The following is a 17,267-nucleotide window of genomic DNA, read 5'->3' on the forward strand; positions in this document are numbered from 1 at the left end:
CTGCGGGGAGCGGTGACTGACAGTCACCACTCTCTGCAGGGTCCCAATTTTTTGGGAATTCGGGTTATATTTTTCCCCATGTTTACATACCTATGAATGGGCAGTAAGCTGCCCCTTGCCCCTTTGCCATGGTAGACCTTTACATAAATCCAGGCATGCCAATGATACCCTACTTCATTTATTGTGTGGAGCACTGTAATAGATCAGAGCACCACATTTACTGCAGCAATAATAACATTCATGATGGTCAATCCATGGAACGTCAGGGCATCACCGTCTTACGCAATGATTGCAATACGTGACATATAAGGCTTAGTACCTGGCATCTAGGAAGAGAAACGCAGGGTACATACTATACAAGTGGATAGCACATGTATCTAGCCCTTCTCCTCTGGTGTCACAGATCATACCATTCCTTCTTCCTCTTCTCCTGCCAGCTCGGGATTCTTAGCATATAAACAGTAAACAGCTCCCTCTTCCCCTCACATACTTCACATATTTGTGGCTATTTCTTTCTCTTTTTTTTCCTCTCTTCCCAGAATTTGAAAAGGGTCAGATATTCCCTGTAGTTTCTTTCAGCTCATCTATTCTATTCTTTCCCATAACCTCGATGACCTTGAATCATACTGACCAAGGGGAGCAGTGTCCTGTGTCTACTTTTATCTAACATTCCAGTGCTGTGATAATGGTGAGCCCAAAATCTCTGACTTTTACTACACTGTGACCCCTCATAGACTTGTATGAGCGTGGCTTCATAGAGTGCAACCTCTACAGCACTCCCACTAGTAGACACTCAGGCTGGATTTACTCTTTGATAATGTGACTTGCAAAAAGCACACGCTGAAATAGAAAAAAAACAAACATGAATAGACACTTATAAGAAGGGAAATAACAAAAGCTTTTTGTGAAAAAATAAGCCGCGGCCTCGCTGGCCACAAAGGGCAGTAGGTCCATGGGGTATTTCACTTTCTTGGTGAAAGCTGAAGACCACTTTAACCACTTGAAGACCAGGTGTTACACCCCCTTCCTGGCCAGGCCATTTTTCAGTATTTAGCGCTGCGGTACTTTGATGACATTTATTCCGTCATGCAACTTTGTACTGAAATTAAATTTATACCATTTTTTGAGGACAGATAGAGCTTTCTTTTGGTGGTATTTAATCACCGCTGGTTTTTTTTTTTAACTATATAAAGAAAAAGTAGCAAAACTTTTGAAAAAAAAAACTGTTTTCCCTACATTATGGTGTGAAGCATTTATTATTACCTAGTTTTTTGTTAAAATATAAAAGACGGGGTCACGTCAGGTAAATAGACACCAAACGTGTCAAGCCTTAAAATTGCGCCCTCAAAATCAAAACAATTACAATACACAAATTTGGCCATATGGGATGCTTTAAAATCTTTTGCTGCTCATCAGTTTAGTGTTAACAGTGATTGAAAGCCCTAAAATTATTGCTCATACTCCCACGTTCACGGAGATATGCAACATGTGCGGCGTAATGTGCACAATCATCATTTTCACACGTAGGCACACCCAACGCATGTTTGAGTGTGTACATGGGGTCGAAGGACTTTAAAAATGTAGTGTGTTTTTTTGTTATGTGACTTTCATTTTTTTTTTTTACACTTATCTTTATCGTTATTAAATATGGAGCTAAGCAGCCCCCTGTGTGATATCACATTTAAAGTGTTAGGTCCTCTTTATGGAGACACAGGAGTCTTTAATGTCACTTAGGGACCCCCAAAAAAGATGATGATGTTGCAGCCAATCAGGAAGTCGGGGGCAGGTATTGACTCACTTTCCGGCTTCCTGATTTGCCAGTTCCCGACCAGTTCCCGACCAAGTGACGAGGGAGCATGGAGCCGGCTTGTCAGCCAATCAGGAATGCTCCCAATGCCTAGCCTGATACCGGATCTTCCGTTATCAGGAAGCCAGGCGGCGAGTCTTTACCCGCCCCCTGGCTTCCTGATTGGCCGAGAAGCCGCCTCCATGCTCCCTGGTGACAAGGGAGCTTGGAGCCAATCAGAAAGCCGGGCAGAGTGTAATGACACGCCACCCAGCTTCTTAATACTGGAAGTTCGGGATAGGCATTGAGAGCATTTGGGAGAGTACTCGCCCTAATACTCTGTATTGGCACCAATGCACCATATCAGTGCATCCCTACACTATATATTGTTTTCCTATTCACACAGTATACCTAAGAAATATTTATTTGTAAATATTTTTTTACCTTTTATATCTTTGGTGAAGGCCTTCTTGCAGATTCCAGACAGAGCTTCCTCTCATTACTGTACGATCCATTTAAGTCTTTAACCCTTTATTAGGCCAGACTGTTCAAATCTAGTTTACAACAGATAATTTATCTGCCAACGCAGTACAAACAGGGTTAATTAGAGTAAACCTAACTTTCCACAGAATCTGCCTCTTTGATCTTCTAGTTCAAGGGGAACTATTTAGTTCAAGGGGAACTATTTAAGACCATGGTTATCAACATTTCTAGTTTTAGATATGTTCTCTAGTTAAAATTTCACGTTTACTGGAATAATTACTACTTTCATACCACTTAGAAGCCTATTTATAAAGGAAAGAAGAAACTAAACACCCCACAACTGCTTTTTTGTGTTCTGGATTTACCCTGCATAATGCTGCAGAGAGAACACTGATTGGAGGAGAGACTGGTCACATGACTTTGACATAACATGTGACCATCCTATCTTTCTCCCTGCCTTTTTTTTTTTCATTGAACTAATTGACCCTTCCAAGGCAAGCAAAGTGTAATGCATATCTGTAAAGCACCGGGATGTACTTTACAAATGTGCTATTTAAAAAAATAAAAAAAAAATCTAGATGCAAGATTAAGGCTTGGTGTTTTTACATAAACAACTCTTTTTAGCCCCTACAGTACTAATAGACGTGAAAGAAAGTGATGCCATTATGCAACAAGAAATTTTGGGGCCAGTGCTGCCAATCTTAACTGTACAAACACTGGAAGAAGCTATACAGTTCATGCAAAGAAAAGACAGACCTTTAGCAGTTTATGTCTACTCTAATAGCCAAAAGGTAAGTGCAACCCAGCCCCCCTTACAAACGAAGTTGATCATATGTAGGTGCGTTATAATTAATCGATTAATCGAACAAAAACATTTTAAATCAGTAACGGGCCAATGCCTTGGCTGGCGCTCGTGCAGAGTTTCCTGGGCAAACTCACCGGCCCAAGTGGCTCCGTCGGCTAACGAAGGGAAGGGGGGAGGAGTCTGGTGAGGTCTATGTCCGATGGGGACCGATAAAGGACTGCCATTGATGGCCCTGATATTACCTCTCAGAAACTCCAATAATTAGCCCAACCAGGATTGCCAGTTCTGCCCAACAGTTTTAGCCGGTACATAGTCAGATGATCATTGTGCTCCCCTGAGGCGAACTGCATAATTGGAGAATTAATTATGACCTTGTAAGAGGGGATGGAGTAAATTGGGGGAAATTGATGGAGAAACTTCATTAGTCTGCATCCAAAAATTGTTGACATGTTACAATATACAGCAACAGGCTTTTCTGTTAAACAGTCCTCGTGCTCCAGACAACTGACTTTAATTAAGCTGAGATATAGGCAGGAGAAAGCTTTTCCTCATTGCCTCCCTCCCAGCGACCGTATGTTGTAACTGTGGCTCCGTCGGCTAACGAAGGGAAGGGGGGAGGAGTCCGGTGACGTCGCGTACATCGGACTCCTCCCACCTTCCCTTCGTTAGCTGATGAAGCCACTTGGGGGAGGAGTCCGGTGACGTCACCGGATCTCCGACGGAACTCCCGGAAGCCGGCGGAGGGGTGAGTACCGATCACAAGAATTTTAATCGATCAAAAAAATTAACGATTAATCGGGGAATTAATCGTTCATTTCAGCAGCCCTAATATATCTATAGATATATAGATCTATAGATATATATGTATTCTACACACAGTGTGGCAAATAATTATTTAATCCCCTGCAGAGTTTGCCCACTTGCAAAGAAATTAAGTCTGTCATTTTTATCATGGGTGTATTTTAAATGATAGAGACGGAATATCAACCAAAAATCCAGAAAAAAAAACATGATACAATTCATGTTTTGCTTGGGGATCAAATACTTATTTTACTCACTGAACTGCAACTCAATTTATAACATTTGTATCATGTTTTTTCTGGATTTTTGGTTGATATTCTCTCTATAATTTAAAATACACCTATGAAAAAAAGAATTATAGATCTTTTCATTTCTTTGCAAACTTACAAAATCTGCAGGGGATCAAAACATTTTCCTCATTGTATGTATATATATATATCTCTTCAGAAGCTAGCTCATAGTCTACAGATTATATGGAATGTCCATTTTTGTAGCGTCTTAGTAATAGCTGTAAACTACGTGGTGAACTCAGCATCCTGCTAAGAGATAGTTACACAGCTGGGAAATGTATTTTTATTCAAGAAAGTTTTTTTTTTTTTTTTTTAAATATAAACAGGACACCAATACAGGACACATACACTGTAGGGTGGGGTATGCAAGGGCAGCTGGCCTATGTGAGGGAAAGTGGTGAACAAAAAAGTGAAGCCAGGAGTTCACTATCATGAAATAGCAGTCAAAAATGCACATGCCAATTGTACAGCAATGTGGTCAGACACCGCCAACAATTTCCCTCCAGGGAAGAGAAAAAAAAATCTGAGGTCAGCCACTTGCACAGAACTATAAAAAGATGGTAAACCAGTATAAGGAAGAACGTTCACGTTTTTTGATGTGAAAAATTCAGATACTTAGAAATCAAACACTGGATTTAATCCCTCACCAGTGGCCATGATCCCCACTTTACAACCAAAAAGGTATGTCTCTACAATCCAAAAAAATGGAACAATGTCTTTAAATGTTCATCAGATGAAATTTCCATATACTCAGCCTATGAAGTGCTAATACACTGGTACTGGGTCTCAATACTCGTAGCCAAAGGGAACCTGCAATAAAGCGATAAATGCTTCCATGGATGTGGTCATATAGGGGATATGCTTCACATTTAGCAGACCTTTTATATCCTGTTTCACAATATAATATAAACTAGCCATTCTGAAATCCTGGAAGACTGGAGTAGACTTTATGAAAGTAAAACCCTGAGTGAAGATTTTGATGCATTTAAGCTGTAGTTAGGAAGCTAAAATTGTCTTATTTTTGCCTGCACTTTATTTGTGTACCAATGAAACATATTTTTTTTATGTGCTTCTGAAACTAAAATTCTGTCATTTATTTGAAGGTCATTGCAGAAGTCATGCAGAAAACATCTAGTGGAAGCTTCTGCTCAAATGACAACATGATTCAATGTCTGTACACAGGGTTGCCATGTGGTGGAATAGGTTCGTATGTTTGAGCACCTTAGCAGATTGTGTAGAGATAACAAGGCAACAATGACATTTCAGTAAACCAGTAAGATTAAATGAAAATGATATTCCTATTTTTGGCTGCTAACGGAATACATTTGTAGCAGTAGTTAAAAATAATCCTCAAAAGGGATTGTCTGGAATAACAGAAATATTATGCACAATATAAACATGGTAAAGGCTATTTAGAAATGTATCTTCTCTTTTGCTCATTGCTGTTATTTTCTCATTGCTGTTATTTGTTATTAGCCTAGTGTCTAGGAGTTATGATGTAGGTGTAGCTGCGAGAGTCTAGCTTCCTTGTGAGCAGCTTGCAGGGTTTTTGCCCAGTGTGAACTGTTCAGCTGATGGTCAGTCAGTTTCCCCTTTTATAGGCCGGCAGCACCTTTGCTTCGGACGATTGTTTCCTGTCAATTCCTCAGACGGTCAAACCGGGACTGGATGAAGATTCTATGTATGGTGGTTTTTGTCTGTCTGGTCTTCCGTGCATGTGATAGATACTCCAGTTTCCTGATTACACAAGGCCACTTTTATTCTGGTAAAGGATGCTCTTTCCTTTTTAAGAACCTACAGATAAGAAGGCAGAAGCAGTCATAACATCAATTTACATGGTTGAAGGATCCTTGGTGTCTGGTTTTAGGATCGGTGCTTGTTTTGTAAAGGATGTCCTAAGGATGTCGTGGCTCAGGTGTTTTTGTTTGTCCAAATGTCTTTACAAGTGAAAAAAGTTAAGCCCTGAAAAGGTAGTCCCAGCATTCGGGATGTCAGCCAAACATCTGGGTTTGGGTTGTGGAAAGGTTCAAAGGTTCAAAGGTTTCTACTCAAACCTCTTCATGTTGCCCAAGAAGGGTGGAGTACTACCCGTCTTAAATCTCAATGTGTCGAGTGTTTTTGTCAAACAAAAATTCAAGATGGGAGTTGATCCATTTGGTAATAGCATCCCAGAATCGGAGGACTTTCTCGTATCCATAGATCTAAAGGATGCATATCTTCATGTACCCAAATACCAGGGGCACCAGCAGTTTTTGTGCTGCTTGGTGGGGGGAGCATTATCTGTTTATCAGCCTTGCCCTTCTGTCTAGCCACAGCTCCTTGGGTGTTCACCAAGATGTTGGCTGCCTTCAGGTCAAGAGGGTTACCTATTGTGGGGTACTTGAACAACCTTCTATTGAATATGGAGTCTTATTCAGAACTGGAGCCCAACCTATTGTTGTCTGAACTTTGGAAGACTTCAGTAGATTTTAATATTTCGTGAAGTCCTCACTCAGTCCATTTCGCCTTGAATATTTAGGGCTGGTTTTGGATACCAACCAAGCCAAGGTGTTCCAAGGTGTCGTAAAAATTACTGAAACTACAACTATAGGTTTGCCTACTGCGTGTTTGCAGGTGGCTTGTCTATGTACAACTGCAATCAGCATTTGGGTCTCATGCTAATGGCCTTTTAGAGTGATTTCCCTATTCACGTCACCATACCAGAGTGCTTCAGCACAAGATCCTATCAAGGTGATCAAGTTGAGTCGCCTGATGAAATCTATAGTTTGGTAGTCCCTTCTTCCCTGCTACTAGAAGGGAATTTGTTTCTCTCTCTGCACTGGAAATGATGCTAGCCTGCATGGCAGGGTCACTGGTCCACTCGGGGTTCTTGATGCCTGGAGGAATCCTAGCTTCCCATCAATATGCTTGAACTTTGAGTAGTAAGATGGGATCTGTTTTGCTGGACGCACCCCCAGGAGGGAAACTTTGTGCCGGTACAGTCAGCCAATGCCATGTTGGGGTGTATATAAACCACCGGGGGACCAAGAGCACCGTGGCAGTAGCAAGAGACCCTTGGACAGAAGAGATGGACTCATTGGTGGCTCTGTGGAATTGCTAGTTGGATCATGTGCTTACCCCTGTGCTGTGGCTACTACACCTAATTGAAGTCGAGGGGATGCAAGTGATCTCGGTGGCTCTGGATTGTCCCCACGGGTCATTGGTATGTGGATCTTGTTCCTCTGGTAGTGAACGCTTCTTGGCTTCTACCTCTTCAAGAAGACCTTTTTATCTCAAGGGCCGGCTTTACAGCTCTTGGCTTTTAGCACCTGCTAAAAGCCAAGTGCTGAAAAAAACGAGGTGTTTATCGAATGCAGTCATCCACCCCATGCTTAAGGCTTACAAGGCTGTCTGGTAAGAGTTATTATCAAACTTGGGGAAATGTGTTTTGCATTTGAGTCTCTAGGGGTATGCCCTTGTTCTTTCTCCATTGTCTGTCTCCTGGTTTTGCTCCAGTTGGGTTGGAGCAGCAGTTGGCCTTAAGCACAAATAAAGATTCCTTGTTGGCATTGTTGGTCTTATTTTAGTGTCCTTTTGGTGTTGCTGCTTTTCTGCCCCTCTAATCAGTACATTGTTGCTGTGGGACCTTTTTAACCTGGTATTGTTGGTGTTCAGGGTTATTAGGGGGAACCTGTTGCCAACACTCTCTCTGAAAGTGGCTAATACTTTGGCACGAAGAGTCTCTCTATTGGCAGCGTGGTCTTGCAAGCCTCCATTTTTGCTCCTTCATAGGGATAAGGTTGTCCTGCATCTGAGACTTTTTTTTTTTTTCCTGCCCAAGGTTGTATCTGCTTTCCAATAAAGACATTGTGCTTCTATTGCTTTGTCCTGTGCCAGCCCACCCTAAGAAAGTTAGAAGAGAACTTAAATTCTTTGGATGTAGTCAGAGTGATTAGGCTGTATTTGAATGCCATGACTGGGTTTTCTATGTCAGATTCCCTGTACATGAGTTATAAAGGGCCTTCATAAAGGCTTGCATTGTCGACTGCTACTACCTGACTCAGCTCCTGCCCTTTGACTTGCTGCTAGTGTGTGTGTTTAATACTTTGTGTGGTGTGTTTTTTTTTTTTTTAATTTAGTTTGCACTAGGCACTTTAACTGAGTTTTTTGTGTGTGTGTGTGTCTGTCTTTCCCCTAGGCTGTCTCCTGTTAATTTAGTTTTATTTAGTACCTAGCGTCCTACTCCTGCAGGTGGCAATATCCACCAGTAAATGCTGATCTAAAGCAGAAGCTGTGCCTCCCAATAAATACAGAGAAAAGGGTTTCATGTGGAGAACAAACAATCATATTTCAAGGCCTTGAGTTTTATTGTCCCATTTTATTACAAAGTACATTTTTAGGGGTTTGACTATTATCATATGTACGTTTCCACAAAAAAAGTCTGTAAAGCAAGTCTAGGCTTTGCTCATACAATTGGTTGCTCGGGACACTAGCACTGTCCCAAAAGAGCAGCAAAATTCTGTGTAAACTGACTAGGAGCTTACATAGAGCCTTGGTTCTCAACTGGTGGGTCGTGACCCAAAAGTTGGTCGCGACCCCATGTTCAGTGGGTCACAGCGTGCCTTCCACTTTTCTAGGTGAAAGGCTCCTCAGCCTTCCCATAGCGCAGCACTGTCAGTTCTCACGGCAAGCAGCCATTCAAAATATGCTGCCTGGTGCTGAGGGTCAGCTTAATGGTGCTATGGCTATGAGGGAGCTCCATCCACATGTGCATTGCTTACAGCTCCCTCACAAGTCGTGTAGAGGTGCCTGGACCGGAGTGACATCACATTCTGGTTGCCGCCACCTCTATAGGGCACGCAAGGGAGCTGTACCAGCAATGCACATATGGATGGAGCTCTGTCACAGCACAGCAGCCAAAACTGGACCCCTGGCTGAGGATCCACTCCAGTTTTCATAATATAGGGAGAATGAGACTGCATGTAAGTGTGTGAGATTGTGTGCGTCTATCAGTGTTTTTGAGGGCCTGTTCACACTACTACAGTGGGTTAATCGCACAGTTCCATGCAAAATTGCATCTACTGTGAATTCTGGTGTGGGAGATGTTGCATTGCCATTCATTTGAATGGCACACCAAATGAACCTCCTACCTACAGTTCTATCCCCCGCACTGGAACGCACGGTACCGCACCGGTTCCAGTGCGGTCCGACTTGGGTCATGACTTAATAACCAGGGACAAATGTGAGTCCTGAGGCTACACGGGTTGAGAACCACTGGCATAGAGAACAGTAATATAATAAAGGGAAGACAGCATGTGCAGCTGATGTGTGCCTAGTTTTAAAGTGAACCTGTTGATGTGCACTGCTTGGAAAAGTTACAGGTTCACTTTAAAGTACTGGTCTGTAGATTCAGGACTGACCATTGATATTTCCATGACCTATTTCCATTCTGGCTTTATGACATGTTTCTTCTTGTTACTCAGGAAACAGCGGAGTAGGAATCTATGGTGGAAAGTTCAGCTTTGATACCTTCTCACACAGTCGTACCTGCCTGTTGCGCAACACTGCAATAGAGTGCGTTACTTACCTCCGCTACCCTCCCTATGCTGAGAAACAGCTCCATCTCATACAATGGGCCAGCTCACTCTCCAGAACAAACACCTGGTGCAACATTTTGTAACAAAAAAGAATTGGGCGCCTTTCCATAACGCACAACTGGTTGTTGTTGCATTCAGTGTCTTGTGCAGGCATGTGAATGTATGGATGATTTTCTTTTTTTTGTTTTCTTTTATGTCCTGATGTCATATGCAATAATATATGAACTATCTGGGAAGACTGATTTTAAGGACTGGAGGGAAAAATGTGTAGCATTAAACAGACCTAGTTCTTGGGAAATAGGCAATCCCAAGTAACGTAAGAATTGTAAGGCACAATTGTATCCCTTTTGGATTTGATATTCTCACTGTTTCTCTTACCTATTTACTGTATGGCTTTACTTGTGTTGTCACTTGGCTTTTAAAAGGCGAGGGCTGTTCTAGCACCAGAAATGTTTACATTCCATATTTATATTTCTGTATACTGTTATAATATATATTTTCAATAACATAATTTAGAAATTTTCATGAAAGTATGACTCCTGGAATTTATTTGATAATATTGATCCCTTTAATAGTATGCTCCAGCACGGTCTCCAACTTCCTCCTCAGTCCAGCTCCAAGGTCTTCTTCAGGGCATTCTGCTCATTTTCCTGTGGGCTCAGCCTGTTCACATGCCCCACCAGGGAGCATCATCATGCAGGTAGAGCTCACAGTACTCCAGGCCATTACGCAAGCACTGCTCAGTACTTGAAGAAGGGAAAGAGACGGGGATGATGTCATGGGACTGGTAAGAAAATTAAACTTAAAAAAAAAAAAAGTGTGTTTTGGGGCTTAAATTGTGTATGGTGAGGCTTGGGAAGATCTGGAGTTCAGTGTTACTATTTTCATGAATAACATTTGTAACTCAACATAAAGCACTGTCAGCTAAGTTTATGCAACAGCTTTGTGTAGATTGTAAGCTCTCCTAACATTTTTGCACAGACTGTTAGTGCTATACAAATCCTGTATTTGTGACCAACAGATTTACCACGGGAAATTAGACCGATTTTTCACTCTATGGATGCACAAGTAAAATGGTTGGGGTCAGGTTTAATTCTATTGTAATGCTACTTTAGAGCAGCTAAGGGAGGAATTTGTAAATAAAGCTGTCTAATTATTATAAATCTCTCCCATTGCTCTTGTTTCACTTTGCCTTGCTGTGTGAACGAATACGAATTTATAAATATCCCCCATGGAATTTTGTAAGCAAGCAATGTAAAATAAGGATTTTTTTTTTCCCTAGGTGTATTACCACAATTATCTGGTGCTTTTTTTATGTAATATGTAAAATGCAACAATTTTTTAAAAATTAATTTTGTTTTTGTTTAGCAATATGCAAGTGAAGGGATGTCCTCCAATACTGTACCTCAGATGGCCAACATATTATTTTCCGCTGATAAAATATATACAGATCTAAAAGTTTGCTGAATACCCCCAAATTATATCATTTTGTACATGCTATGGTAGCTGCCCAAGTGTTATTAACATGACCTTGATTTAAAAAAAAAATCTTATTGGGATGTAACACGGCAATTCCTCACATAGTAGAGTGCCTAGGTTCACTGGAGTATGATAGTCATATCATGCCTACTTTAATTACTGGATTACACTGATGGTGACATATACCGTGTAATAAAATTTGGGCTTGGGCAAAAGAGAAACTTCAGAATGCCTTCTAGAATTGCTATATCATTCATAACTGTCCTGTTGAGCAGTGTTTGAAGGATAAGGAGCCTAGGTCTGCTTTAACTATTGCAAAATAATGTGTAGTCGTCTTTTCAGCCATACATTTTCCCGGGGCTGCTTGGTCCCCTCTTTTGAAAGAAAAAAAAACCAGCCCACATACCTCATTTCTTCAAACTCTGTGGCCAAGGTTTAATTTAAAGACACTGCTCTTTTTAGATGCCTCATAGTGGTTTGAGAATCGGTATGGCATCATTATACTGACGTGGACATCACAATAACTGCTACTAATTGTCACTTTATCACAGTGATTGACCTCTCAATACTCATTGCGACATTGCAGATAATACTATGACACTAAGTATTATGGCATTATAATATTGACTCTTGACATTGTATCTACAATGGCCTCACAAGCCTACGTGCAAAAAACATTAAGGTCAATCAATTTTTAACATGTTGAATTTCTCTAAGGAGAACAGACTGGGTGTCTCAGCTGTTGATAGAAATAGCTGCTCAAGCTTGGGGGCAATCCCAAAAACAATCATGGTGGTCCTCCCCCCTATGGTTGCAATTAGTGCCAACTAGTGGGTGCAAGGAGAACAGAAAATTTGGAAACTTTAGTTAAGATGGCATTAGGTGAGAAGAACCAGATGTTGTTAATTTCTCATCACATGGTCACCTCTGTTGAGGAATTGCAGGTACTTGGCTTGGGTCTGAGCTTCTGTTCCTGGGACAAGTTAGAAAGTTTGAAATGATTTAAGGCTCCTTAATTTATTTGCACGTTAAGGTTTCTTTATAACAAGGAATGTCAATCATCTGTGCAATTATGTGAAAACCTGAAAGAATGGGAAAATCTTAGCGTGAATTATTGTGCTTTGAAAGACTTGGTCCAGCTGCACAAGAGGTTGAGACTCGAGTTTAGTCTCCTGCAGCAATGGTCTTTCTCAGAATCCTACCTGTTAATAAATGAGATTCCTATTTTTAAAATGAAATCAAGTACATTTTCTACACTTAAAGTACATTTCAATGTTTGGGGCCTATGTAACACAAATTGCAAAGGAACAGTGGCCTCTAAAGTGCTCTTATATAGACTATTTGCCTCAGACTCAGAAACTGGCCTTAAAGAATTGTAAATTGCGATTATTGTAATCAAGCCACCTGCCAAAGTAGGAAATGTTGTCATCATGGAAAGTTTACAATAGGAGCAGCTATGCCATGATATTTTATGGAATAGGTATTGGTATGAGCCCATACCTGATAACGGTGATGAAATGTTTTCAAGAGGAATTCGTAAATCTTTTTGTTTCAGGTGTGTTGCCAGGTGCGAATAGATGAAGATACAATTGACTATCTAAATGTTGCATTTTTACTTAGGTTTGCACATTACAAGATTCACAAAAATGTTTCTACGTGCAGGTAGACCCATCGTGTTGCGTGTGCGCTCACAAATGAAATTCACAAATTGATTTTGTTTTCATATTTGAGACAACGCGTCTACTATCCTATGTAAAGGTCACTATTGGGATATTGAGATTTTGGAGGAGATATAGATTACATTTGAAAGCCTTTTATTAGCAATTGAGGTAGAGGCTCTCTTGCAGTATACCCCACGATTTGAGGATCAAGGTGGTAGTCATTTTTGCAGGCACAAGGATAGGCCTCATGACCATTTAACAAATGTATTGTAAGTCTACTACAATATGTCTTAATGCAGAATTACTTTGTGTTTTAGTATTCCCACTACCTCCAAGTGCAGAGTTGTAACGGGTACCTGTTGTTGTATTCCAACCTTTACCTGGGTGATGGAAGAGATCTATATTTTCAGATAATATGCTCTTTATGTACCTGTGGCATATACTTGATGGGCTCAGTGACATACAGTAGATATCCCCTTTATTTTGGACAGAAACAGCTAATATGCTTGTGTGATTTATGCCGGTTTTGTCCCAATAATACATATAATTTGACATTTACTATGAACTATAGCTTCCAAAAAAGTTTTCTTTTTGGATGTGGAGATTCTGGTGCAGCAGGAAGTGAGACTTGCCACTACTTTTATACAGTAAGCCAACATCGGCAAACATAATACTGCATGCTGGCAGCACCCATCCGGCCCTGCTGGTTCATAGTATACCTTACAGACAATAACTTTTTTGTTTTAAGAGGAATTGTTTGAACAATGAAGAGTTTGTTAAGGAAGCTGTGCAACTAAGAAATAGGCTTTGGCAAAGGGGATATAGCAATGAACTTCTAAAAGCGGGCATATCAAAAAGCTAGTTTTAAATCTAAAGACAATCTGCTTTAATTCATTTATTGATGGGAATGAGAGATTCTGTTTGAGTGAGTGATCACACAATATTCACGACATCACCACGACATTTAGATTGTAAGCCCTCACGGGCAGGGCCCTCCTTACCATCTTGTCTTAAATTGTATTGTGACGTCTTCCTTATATTGTAAAGCGCTGTGCAAACTATTGGCGCTATATAAATCCTGTATAATAATAATAATAATAATAATAATCACCAGATACAGCAAATCCTATTGAACTACTGGCTTCTTACCTCTGACAACAACATATTCCCTATATATGTATGTAGTGTCCCTAAGTTGCTATTTAGAATATCCTCTTCAATTAGAGATAGGGGGTGATCGTTTCAAAGATCTAGCTAAAGGTACATACAAATGTGGGTCATGCAATCCCTGCTCTTGCATTCAAGAGGGCAGTGATTTAACTTTACCCAATGCACCGACATTCAGGCCTACATATTTATGTAGGAAAGACTAAAAGGCTATTTCGCTTTAGAATTTACAATCCTATACATATCTAATGGAGTCTTCTCTACACCAAATGGCAGACATTTTGGCTTCAAACATAGATATGATACATCATGCATTAGATGCATGGCTTTGGATAAGGTATAAGAGGAACCCTGTAGGGGGGGGCCTTTTAATAGATTGTTAAAACAGGAAATGCATTAGTTTCACATACTCCATGACCTGGATTTAAGGATATGCTAAGTTACAAAATAATTGCTGGAAGACTTTCCCTAGGTTACCCCAGTTTTGATTTCTGTAGTTTTGGTGTAGATTTTGAGGTTCAGTCCTACCAAAGGAATTATACATTAGGGTCTGGCCTGGCTTATAGCTGGATGTTTAAATAGGATGTATATGGGTCAACTATTGGGGAACCTGGAGGCCTGTTTTTTGTAGATGTATGGATGCCCAGCACATTGAGGGTTTATCACTTCTCCCCTGAGATTATTGTGGTGGATGGGGAATGGTCTGCTCTCATCTTATGGGCTATCTGTTGTCTCATGCTCTTGGTGGGCGGCCCTTGTGCAAATATTCCCCTGTGTGGAGTGGGGGCAGTTGCTGCCTTCTCTGCATGGGTCAGCTGCAGGCCAAGCCTCCATCTGAATTAGAATGGGGGCACGCCTGCGCAGTACCAGGCCCCCATGCTAAATCTCGCATCACATGCTGCATTTTGGTGTGTTTTCGTCATGGGCATATATGTGCAGGGGGTTGCAGTTAGGCGTTGGCTTAGGTGTGCGCTAGGACAGAAATGCAGGAGCAGGGGCTGTGGTGATATTGTTATAGATGCCAGTGGGTGGAGATGCACTGACACAGTCGTGCCATTTGTTGGTAGTGGTACCAATCAAGGTAATGCATTGGTTCACATTCCTTCTTAAATGTAGGTGTTTTTAGCATTATGTGCCTTTTTATTTTTGTACCAAGTGAGTTTTATCAACAATTATATGACTATATATTTGAGAGAGGGGTTGTAAGTCCAGTGTTAATTGACAAATTAGTGTGGATCACTTGGAAGAGAGCTCCTGGGTACAGGGTCTTTTATTTAAAATGTAGTCCTTTAAAATCTAGTAGTAATGGTTAGTTTGGATTATGTTTATTTCTATAGTACTACAAGGCTCGTTTCCTCATTTTGACTTTCTTGGGACAATAATTTGGTCATATGGATAACCGCCTGATACATATTTGTGCCTCAAAGTCCCTCTAATGCAATGGCTCCTTTTTGAGTGGTATCTATATAGTGTTGATGTATAAGGTGGTATTGGGTCATTGGTATTTTCCTTATTTCAGAAGGATCTAAATGATTTAGGCAGAATTTATATGCCCCTGGCCCCCCATGCCTGTCTTTGGAAACCCCACTCTGAGCATGATAGCTTAACAATACTACAATGTATGTTAACTAATGTATAACATTACACTGATCAGCACGACCATTATATCCACTTGCCTAATATGGAGAAGGTCCTCCTGCTGCCAAGGCATGGGCTCCACTTGGGTAAGCTGTAGTATCTTGCACAAAGCAAACAGTAGCAGCTTATTTAGGTCCTGTTTTTGTAGTGCATCCCACAGATACTCGATTGGATTGAGAACTGGAGAATTTGGAGGGCAAATCAACACACACAGTAAAAAAAAAATGTGATTCATCAGCCTTGGGCTACCTTCTTCCATTACTCCGTGGTCACGTTCGGATGCTCATGTGCCCATTGTAGGTGCTTTTGGTGGTGGACACAGGTCAGCATGGGCACCGTAAACAGTCTGTGGCTAGGCAGCCCCATGTAGGGCTGAAGAAAAAAAAAATCGATAATGAGAATTATTGTCAATGAAGATAGAAGCTGGAGCAGCTGTGAATGGCAAGCATCAGCTTCTTGCTTTCCTTTTCAATGCTTAACTGAACAAACGGAAGACACAAACTGGTTACTATGGGCAACTGCTCCAGATTTGATAAATTCCCCCCAGTGTATATAGGAATTGAAGTAAGTGTAGCCACAAGATTTTATTTCTGTAGGTCTTGTATGAAAAAAAAATCAAACATTTAAAAGTGTTATTAGTACAAATTAAAAAGCCTAATAGTAAATAAATATTTAAACAAAATATACAGAGCAGGAAGGAATATGGCACGTGTTTTAAACATGTCATGTATATCAGTGTGCCCAAACTAACATACTACAAACGTGTGGGTATTGGGTACCTTTCATAGTGAGTGCCTTGACAGCTGCCCAACTTGGAGCAAAGCCATGTCTCCTATTACTAAGCTCTGCTCCCACCATTTCATAGTACAACACTAAACTGCTGGGGGCCAGTAAAGGCTTTCACATTGTGAAGCAGGCAGAAATCTGAGCCCTTTTTTTTTTTTTTGAACAAAACACATCCAGGTTAAATGTCTGGAACAAAATTAAAAGGATTATTTAGGCACCACAAGGTGCCTGTACTTTCTAAGCCTTATTAGATTGGACACATGGATGGTCCCTGACAGATTCATTTTGACATCAAGTATATGGCTGTTGGAAATAGTATGGCTCAGCACATACTGATAATATGCTTCCTGTGTGTTGGCCACCAAAATGAAGGCAATCTACAAAAAACAGGCAGTCCTTATTCACAAGTACAACTAGACATGGGAAAAATCGTGGAAAATTAAGTGATGGCATATTATAGTAGGCATCCTACAGTAGCTGGGTAATCTTTACAAACCTTGTGAAAGCCGGTTGCTCAGGCACTAAGCAGTGGATTGTAGGATGTGGGAGGGGTGGGTCTACTCTCATACCCCAGAAATTGCATACATTTGCACCTTCTGTTGCACAATATTCAGCATCACTCTTAGTTTTCAAGACATTCCTTTACTACAGATTTATATCTCCATAAATATCAAACTTTTTTTTTCGTCCTAATGTAAAAATCCAGCTGGGTTGTATTAAATTTCAATTCAACAGCAAACATCGGATATTACACAGGATCTTTCGGATAGGTAGGCCCATCATAATGGCTTTCTT

General features: G+C 40.7%; 1 protein-coding gene across 1 annotated transcript in view; it reads left to right on the forward strand.

The window, feature by feature from the left end:
- The window catches only part of LOC108790302 (aldehyde dehydrogenase family 3 member B1-like), a 26,044-nt gene extending 16,220 nt beyond the window's left edge, over window positions 1–9,824 (forward strand). Inside the window, exons 8-10 of the mRNA XM_018560534.1 lie at window positions 2,894–3,060; window positions 5,269–5,368; window positions 9,628–9,824. Coding sequence (XP_018416036.1) covers window positions 2,894–3,060; window positions 5,269–5,368; window positions 9,628–9,824 — 464 coding nt within the window. The remainder of the gene's footprint in view (window positions 1–2,893; window positions 3,061–5,268; window positions 5,369–9,627) is intronic.
- Window positions 9,825–17,267: the final 7,443 nt, after the last annotated feature.

Source organism: Nanorana parkeri, unplaced genomic scaffold (assembly GCF_000935625.1).
Source record: "Nanorana parkeri isolate BGI_ZX_2015 unplaced genomic scaffold, ASM93562v1 scaffold18, whole genome shotgun sequence".
In the NCBI taxonomy this organism is placed as follows: Eukaryota; Metazoa; Chordata; class Amphibia; order Anura; family Dicroglossidae; genus Nanorana; species Nanorana parkeri.